General features: G+C 35.9%; 1 protein-coding gene across 1 annotated transcript; it reads left to right on the top strand.

The window, feature by feature from the left end:
* The first annotated feature begins 5391 nt into the window (after nt 1-5391).
* Nucleotides 5392-9243, top strand: LOC107090200 (neurexophilin-1-like). Its single transcript, XM_015383448.1, has 2 exons — nt 5392-5590; nt 7587-9243. Exons 1-2 carry the CDS (start codon nt 5492-5494, stop codon nt 8328-8330), a joined length of 843 nt encoding a protein of 280 aa, XP_015238934.1. The 5' UTR covers nt 5392-5491; the 3' UTR covers nt 8331-9243.
* The last annotated feature ends 201 nt before the right edge of the window (nt 9244-9444 follow it).

Here is a 9444-nt window from a genome sequence, read left to right as displayed (position 1 = left end):
CACGAGCACACAAGAACGCTCAAGAACGCATATTGAGAAACGGCCAGAGTGTTAATACCACATGGATTCAGCCACCGCAGAATACAATTACAAATGCTGCTATATGGCTCCGTTCTGCAAATACACTTTCTGAAATTTCCATCAGAAATTTGTAGATTTCTTCAGGGAAAAAACACATCCCTTGACGGCGTATAGCTGAACAGAGAAGGTTGGAAAATGATGGAGATTATGAAAAACATCCAAACACGTATTCAAGACACTGAGCCACAAACTTCTAGTGATGTTCTGGTTCATAGTGCTCTGGATTGCAACATTCATCCAACGACTGTTGAAGGAGTTGGAGAATCAGCAGTAGGTGGTTGGATCAACATAACGCTTTCTTTGACTGTCTTCCTCATGGTAGCACTTATCTGTCTCAAAAACAAGAACCATAATTCAGGCAGACAGAATGACGTGATTCATATTAGAGTTTATTAGCTACCACTCAACAGCTAGAACAAAAAGGACGGAATCTCTGTAAAGAAGAAAACACAGCTTAGGGACCACAAAACTCTGAAGGAGGGTGATTACGAGCGTGTGAGTCACTAACCTGGTTAAGTTCAGTAGGCAGAATCCAGTAGAGTCAGGCAGACAGATCAAAACAGAGGCAAGCAAGCTCAGAGATCCAAGGGCATACACTAGTCAGGATCAGGTTATCAGAACAAATAAACTGGGTACGCTAGAGCAGCGGTCCCCAACCACCGGGCCGCAGACCAGTACCGGTCCGTGGGTCATTTGGTGCCAGGCCGCACCGAAAAAAGTATATATATATATAAAATGCCAGTCGTATAATTTTACTTGATCATATTCCACATGACGCCTACAAGTGTGCTCTCCAACATTCACCTCGTACATCAGCGGTGATAACCCTACTGTGAGGTAGGAGGCACAATCTGAAGCCGTTTTACAATAACATCCAAAGTGGCTGCAAACAGCCAATTAGTATTTACTGTGTGATAGAAGACAGAATCAAACTGAGGAGAAACCCCATGAGTTATAGAGTAGGTCAGTTTTAAGGATGTACTTATGTTGAAAATAGTCATTACATTAATATTAGTGGTGGGCACAGATTTGTTTTTAATCTTAATGTAATCTTGGAATTAATCTAGATCGATCTAAATTAAATTCGCTCATTTGAATTCCACCAAAGGCATTTATATGTGTGTGCTACCTCCAGAAATTAAAATAACAGGTTTACTTTTTTATATGTTTGTAAAATCACACGTAATCTTTGTCTTCTTACTTACCTGGCAGAGATAGGTAGGTGATTGAAATAAGTAATAAGACCAGACATCTGTGCCAAGATCATAACAGAAAATTATTATTAAAAGTTGTTTAAAAAAAAATTTAAGAATATGTGACTACTTTCTATTTACATCAATGAATATTTCAAAATCAAAGAGCCAAATTAAACTGTATGTAGAATTTATGTGCAAATTCAAAATTTGAAATGTTATCAGTCGTGATAACTAATGAAAATAGTACTTCAGGAAATAGACACAGAAATAAAGGCAATTCTTTCCTCTTTAATTTAAAAAAAATGTATCTACCTGTACTTTGAATCCTGCCTTTAAAATGTATTACCAGCATGTATTTGGTTGGTTTGGTATTGTAAGTTGAGTTTCTTTAACCGTTGGAGAAATTGGCCATTTAATCAATTTAAAGTAAATATTACTGAGAGCCGCTGTCATAAAATTTGGTATTTTCTCTGTACATGGTCCTTATTTATAATAATAAAATAAAACAGGCTTTATTGACAGATTATTTATTATTGACTGGATTAGGGCTAAAACATTTACCAGATTATTATTATTGTTATTAATCCATTATTGAAATAATCGTTAACTAATATAATAACTTATTAATTGTTGAATGGAGTATAGAGACTATAAAACATGGGGCAACCCACTTGGAGTAGTAATTATATCAAAAATATGTAAACATTTTGCATTTAAGATTTTAAAAAAATGTCAGTATGTTCAATCCAGAACTCCTAAAGTGGAAATATTTTTGTTTCACCCGGTTTAATTTAGTGAAAACCTTTGGTGTAAATGCAGTGGATTCAGTTTTTTTGCATAAAGCAGCTGTACCTGTTTTGACCATCAGAGGCCCCTCTCTTTTCTTTCGACAATTTGTTCTTGATCTTTTTGACTTATTTTTGTTCTTCTTGATGTAAACAGAAGCTGTTGTTACCATTGTTGGTTGAAAGACAAGATATTTATTAGAGAGGGTACCCCCCATCCCATTCGGAGCTGCAAGTGGGGAAAGTGTTCTACGGTGCATCAATAAAGAAACCATTAATAGTTAAAGAACTAGATTCCTCAGATGCTTGAATGGGCAGCAAAATTGGTTATCCGATTTTAAGTTAGAAAAATATCCGACAGATTAATTAATTTGCAAAATAACCGTTAGTTGCAGCCCTTAATTGAATATTTGTTTGAAAAATAAAAATATCTGTGATTTTTGCATTTCTTTACACATTTCCTTTGTCTGTGCAGCAGGAAATCCAGTTGTCCTGTAGACAATGAGGGAACCATTACTTTTCCTTAGCAAGTGAAAAGCCCCATCCAGCTGCATTGAGGGTAATTGCATGGGTGTACTCACATGCTGGATCTTTTCGAGATTGTCATACCATATGGCTGTACAGATAAGAAAGCATAATATCCAATCTCTTTAGCCAAAGACTGGGTTTCAGCTCTAACCACAGGGACAGCAGTACTTTCCCTCACCTCCAGAAGAGCCTGTTTGACTTTCCAATCCCTATAACTTACCCACTCAATGCTTTTTATCCTGCTTTCCCACCTAGTCTCTAAATTCAGAATAGATGTATACCAAAAACCAATCAAAAGTATAATAAGTGATCATACCAGAATATTTATATGGATGCCAACAACAAAAAACATTATAAAAAACACTTTATAAAGAGAAAACATAATTTCATGTACAGGTTTAATTTTTGTACATAAATGTTGCCCTTCTGAGGCTTTGTGAAGGCAAATCTGTGTTTTGCGTGGTCCAATAATATGGAAGACCAAGTCTGCCTTATTTAAAAATAAATACATAAATAAATAAATGCTCAATAAATAAATAAGCATACAATTAATTGCCCCCCAAAAATACAATAAACGAAATGAAATTATACAGTGAGACATAAATGTATTTTCTTTTAATTAGCTTCTTTTATTCACCTTTTTAATAATTACCTTATTTATTTATTGTCCTTTATATCTTCAACTATATTTATTTATTACTTATTTTTTTAAGTATTTATTTATGTGCATGATATAATGTTTTTGTCTGTTTTATTCTTCCTTTTTTACCCTCTTTATTTCTTCAACACTATTTATTTCTGCCTGTTGTTTTTACATTTCTGTACGCATTTCTGCCTCATAAAAAAATTGCATTTCTGCTCTAGCTGCCTCTATTGGCCAGCCGCCACTAGGTTTTAACATGTTTCAGGAGGATATCCAGAGAAGAGCCTGAATAACTGTGTTAATGCCCAAAGTAGCCAAGTGCATCTGGTGAGTGTTTGCAGCTTCTGCTACTACCAGACTCAAGGTGTGGGCACCACATGGAACAAAAAAGTATTTCAAGTTCAGCTGAAGCAACCCTAACCTGACACCTTTATCATTATTATTTTTATTTTTTATTTTATTTCAATTCATGTAGGTACTGTTTTCAGTATTTAGCCCTTCTTGTTATGGAAAAATCCACCTTGGGTTTTGAAGGAAAATGCCACTTATCAATTAATTGTTAGTTAATTGATAAGATCAATCAGCTTTAGATTAAGTTGTTAATCAATTATTTGTATCCCTTGTTCCACATGATAGAAAGGCGACCGTGGCTGTGAAAACCACAGGTTACAACCAAGCTGTGCAGAATACCATGTCTGAATGCACATTATGTTGAACTTTGGAGCTGATCAGCTGACCAAGAGCATTATACCGCAGTTAAAAAAAACTGTAAAGCCAGCTTGGATTTTGTTTAAATATGTAACAATGTCCAGTTAAAGCAACAGCCTTGCATGAACTGGGCAGTTTCTGTATTGTGGTTGAATATAAGAGTGGTAAGAAAACAATCTTTTTCAAATAAACCTTATAAACCATCAAACCCGGCACACATTACATAATTTACTATAGGTGACATGATATTTAAATGCAAACAGTGAGCATCCAAAATTAAGAAACCCCTAAGGAAAACAAAGTGAATTATATATTAATTTTAAATCAGAATTTTCCTAATGACTCAAATTATGCCCAAAACAAGCCAAGATATCTTCTCCCATATCTCACCAGCTGAGCAATAACAAATGAGGTGACTATGTAATAAAAGTGTCATTTCTACATAAGGGACCTGAAAGGAACAAGGTTTTTTTATTTTATTGATGATAGGAATCACGTCTGAACTTGCGACTTTCCAGACATCATCTAGGTTGACATACTGAAGGGAGGCCCATGTTGAGCCAGGGTGAGCTGCCAATTTCTGTTGGTTAAAGGTTTAGTGAAGGATGCTCTTTTTCCGGGTGGATCATCACAATAAGGGGTCCTCCTAATTGTCAATCAGTCTGGTCGTCCTACGCGCTTGTCCACATTTTCACTTACCGGTGGCGAGTCTGACATGGTGGAAAAATTGCAAATCTTCTCCAGGAAAGTAAGCTTGGATGAGGGATGCAAACAGCAACTTTTAAACAGAACGTGCCCACGGAGAAATGGGCTTTTGCATGCTCTCCCACAGGTTTAATAGGCATTCCCTTTCAGGAGCGGGTAAAGGTTGTGCATGTGCATTTTATTAAATTTATTTCAAGTCGAGAGGACTGGTCTTTTCAAAAATTCATGAAAACCCTCTACTATACCTTCAATGTACTTCTTTATGTTGCAAACTGCACTTTCTTCTCACTCATTTAGAAAAGCTATGAGTTATTTCCAACACCTGTCCTGTATGTTTTCTACATCTCCTACTTGGGCTGATGGAGTTGGGCTCTTTTGGGCCAAGGATCTTCTTTTTATTCAAAGGGGTTCATGGATGTGCTCCAAACTGTGCTCATTCAGAAACTATGCTCAGGCTGCCTCTTTTCCTCTGGCCACAAGATGGCACACCTTGATTAAATCAGGTGGCAGCCTTCAAATTTTAAACATAAAAAAATTCTGAATTCAATAGAATAACCTACATATAATAAATCTCACTGCCCAGTGTTTAGAGGTTAAACAGAGCCACAAATCCAATATGAAGACTGTCATATTGTGAGGATTTCAAGGAAAAATGCAAGCGTGTGAAAGCGAAAGAGGGGGAGGTGAGGAATACAGTATAATGAGAGCCTCCAGAGCTGAGAGAACCTCTCAGTGTGAGATGTGAGTGGAGGCAAAAGCATACGGAAGGGCTTCTGCCTTAGTGTAGAGTTTAGCTTTAGAGTTTATCCCATCATGCAGACTCATCAAAAGGTCACCAATCCTGAATGAATGAAACTCAGGTAAAGGTGGGTGACCTGGGAACTATGGAGAGGTTCTCCTGCTGCTGCTTTGCATGGATTCTTCTGAGTGGAAGTTTTTATCTGGTAAGTCTATTTTAACAGATTTAACAACTTTAATGGGAAATCAGTGGCTCCTGCAGATATTATTAGCAGTAATTTATATCTATTGGATCCCCATTAAACAGGTGATCTATTGTTCAAAAAGAAACATTCATCACTGGATAGAATACGCTTATTGTTAAATTTTCTATTTTTTATACTTAAAAAATGAAGAGCTTCAGTTAAGTTGGATTTATGTTCAACATTCCTAATTTAGTGCATCAACGTATTTCTTAATTAATATTATTGGTTGCAGGAAACATAAATTATTTTTTTCAGTCAAGGACATACAGTCACAATTAGATACCTTTTTTTTATCCCTTTTTAATCAGTGTCATACATTTTAATTTTAAGCAATACATTTGAAGTTTGGGCTGGCTAACAATACCAAAACAGCTTTAATTAATTTTGATTTTAAGAACTAGGTGTAGGGTTTTGCAGAAGTTGTCACTCATCCAAATAGATTTAAACACATAAATGCAGGCTGAAATATAAGCATCTTTCTGTACAGAAGTTTGGATAAAAATCCCTGACAAGTTTGCAGAGCAATTTCACATGTTAAGTAGCCATTAAAATGGAAATTATTTATTCAAATTAATTAATTCAAATCGATTTTTTTGTGTTTGAGATACTTACTCCTAATTTAAGAAATGTTTTACTTATTTATAGATGCTTTTTGCAGTGTATTTGCAAAGTGGTTTAATTATGACAGAAAAGTCTAATCTTAAAAACATATAGATATATATTTAAAAATAAATACTGGGCAAGTATCTCGTCGAAACAGTCACCCTTAGATAAAAGGGAAACTTTTCAGATGAATAAGGAGCAAATAAAGAAGTATAACAATACAACAATCTCATCATCTCAAAGCTGCTGCTGTATCTCTGTCTTCACTGAAGTCAGTTAAACAGCAGCCTGTTCTTAGAGACAATCAAAGCAAAAACTGAGCCATGGAAACAAAACCAGCTAAAATGTAATCTTCCCACACATCAAGCCACATGTCTTTTATAGAAACTATTTATGACCAAAGAAGGTATATATACAGTATATAAGTTTTGCCACAATACTAGAAATACTGAAAAAAAAAAAATCAGTGTTACGTCCTTAAAACATATGAAAAACGTTCCAACTTTTAGGTTTGGTAGTGATAGTTTGGGTAGTGGAAGTGATGGCAGTATGCTGTGGGTATTTTGCATAAAGTGAAAGGAATAATAAAGCATCTTTTAAATGATTTAACTGTACAGGAAATTGGGAACACAAAATACAAGAAATGTATGCAATTCTTTCACTTGCTCTAAATAATTTTACCTTTCCTGACTCTTTTTTTTTTTTTTCATCACCACTTTTTCCCCGCGATTTTGGTGAGGTTAAGCATCTCTCCTCTAAAAACCTACATCTAGTGCTGGCAGCAAATTAAATACTACTCAGCCTCCTATATATTATTATCCATCATAGCGTTGATGCATAAAATCCAGGCTTTATATATAATGAAAAATTGCATTCTACCAGGCCCAGTAGACTGGTTGGATGCTAACATTGAGATGTTGGCTTAGTATATTCCACAGTTCTACCACAAAACAATAAGAAGATGTTTTAAGTTTTATGGACTTTGATTAACAGTCATATTAGCCAATATATAGCCAATTTAGATTAAATTTACCAACAAGAGCATAGGTCACTTAACGGCTGTGGTTTCTCTGTAACCTGCAAAAGGACATTTATCTAAGATAAAGATATTGTTTTGGTTGGTAGGTATGATTGTGAATCTATTTAGATAAGAGACATCCACCATTAATTCCAACTTGTGCACAAAAAAAGTTAAAATTAATCAAGAACATCCAGAACCAAATATTCTTAAGCCATTGCTGAGTGCATGTCTTACTAGTGTGTATTTAATGAATGCACTTGCTGAAAGCAGCTTAAAGCAGCTTTTTTAACTCAAAAATTCATTGCTCATAATTTCTCATTTATTTTTGTCCAGTTGGTTCTTTGTCAACACGAGAATCAGAGCAACTTCACCTCCAGCTACTCAGCATCTCTCCAACTCCAAAAAGACCAAAGGGAATATCGACAGCAGATCTGGGGACTTCAGACCAAGAGTTTGATTCAAAACTCCAAAGTGCTCAATAGCCCTTATGTTCCTCTATCAAAGCAGGGACTTTGGGAAGTCCTTGAAGGTAACTCCAAGTCCAACTCCAACCCTTCTTTAAAGATAAAGCTCCCACCCATCATGGATGTTCAAGGATTATCTAAACTGTCAAGATTGTTCACCTGGGGTGACTTTTATTCCAACATCAAAACTGTTAAGCTGAATTTGCTGATAATGGGGAAGATCGTGGACCACGGTAACGGTTCTCTTGGAGTCTATTTCCGTCACAACTCCACGGGGGTTGGGAACGTGTCCGTCAGCCTGGTCCCACCTATGAAAGAGGTGGAGTTTGACCTGGAGCGCCAGAGTGTGGTCCATCCCAAAGAGTCGAAGACGTTCAACTGCAGGGTGGACTACGAAAAAACCGAACGTAGCAAGAAGGTGATGCTGTGCAACTATGATCCATCAAAGACCTGCGACCAAGAACAAACCCAGAGCCACATCACCTGGATTTGCTCCAAACCCTTCCAGGTCATCTGTGTCTACATGTCTTTCTACAGCACAGATTACAGGCTGGTCCAGAAAGTCTGTCCAGACTACAACTCCCAGAACCCAGCCTACCGGCCCACAGGATAAACCTGGGTCCAGGTTAGGGGGGTGAAGAAAGACGCCTTAAAAAAATCAGAGGACCATAGTGTGAAAGTTTAACTTTTTAAAACTTTGTCCCAGAAAATATTTGATTAAACACTGTTAAATAGATATTTAGATTAGGTGTGCTGATAAAAGGATGGCTGACATTATGTTTCTGTAATAAGTGTAAATAAAAGTTAAAACTTAAAACACCCAAGTTGATGTAACAATTAGGTGACCGACTGATTTGCGACATTTGCAAAGGTGTAGAAATATGACCTTTATTGTGTATAATCTTTAAGTGCTGTTCATGTCACGCCTTCCCCATTTTTGGTTGTCTGGTTCCAGACGTATTTAAAACACTTTGTAGCCCACCTGTACATTTTTCGTCATTTCTTAAAAACGTGGCTGTGTAATTCCTATATACATATCTTCCATCAGGAGATGACAGAGGTATTTGGGTTGATCGGGGTTCATAATGTCAATGCAAACCTAAACAGAAGCAAAATTAAATAGAATAAGGTTGCAGCGATGCAGGTAGACCAGGGACAGTTGCAAAATAGGATGGCTGCAATGTCTTTTTTTCTCCAATCAGGAAAAGCTAGAGTGACTCATACTGCACATGCTAAGATATTGTTATACCAATGCCACTGTTTTTTTTTTTTTATCTAGCTCAAACCTATATAGGATAATCGAGTGATAAATTTACTTTTAGGTAATATAGTTAGCAAGTCTCAGGATCACACAGCTTAGTGTGATTTAATTACATCGGACAGAGAGAGGGAAAGCCGCCCCGTTTTGATATAAAATAACATTTTAAACATTTTTTTATTAGTTAGGTGGATTATGTATCCATCCATATCTTTGTACAACTGGGCATAAAATGAAATCGCAATAAGTAATTTCTTTCTTAAAATAAGTGAATTTTTTGAATTGAGGATGAGAATTTACATTTAAAATAACAAAAAACAATCGTATTGTCTTATTTCAAGTGCATATTATCTCATTATCTTATTTTAGCTGAAGTAAAACTACTCATTTTATTGGCAAATCATCTCATTTACCTGCTCAAATTAAGGCTATATACACTTAATTTAAGAAATGTTTTACTTATTCATAG

The sequence above is a fragment of the Cyprinodon variegatus genome, unplaced genomic scaffold (genome assembly GCF_000732505.1).
Source record: "Cyprinodon variegatus isolate N-32 unplaced genomic scaffold, C_variegatus-1.0 Scaffold285, whole genome shotgun sequence".
In the NCBI taxonomy this organism is placed as follows: Eukaryota; Metazoa; Chordata; class Actinopteri; order Cyprinodontiformes; family Cyprinodontidae; genus Cyprinodon; species Cyprinodon variegatus.
Note: the sequence above shows the minus strand (reverse complement) of the source record. Positions and strands in the feature narration are given on the sequence as shown.

Excerpts from the sequence above, each read along its gene's own strand:
- LOC107090200 (XM_015383448.1), top strand. The coding sequence starts at position 5,492 with ATGAATGAAACTCAGGTAAAGGTGGGTGACCTGGGAACTATGGAGAGG. Across the intron at positions 5,591-7,586 it reads TGAGTGGAAGTTTTTATCTG|TTGGTTCTTTGTCAACACGA; the intron begins GTAAGTCTATTT and ends ATTTTTGTCCAG.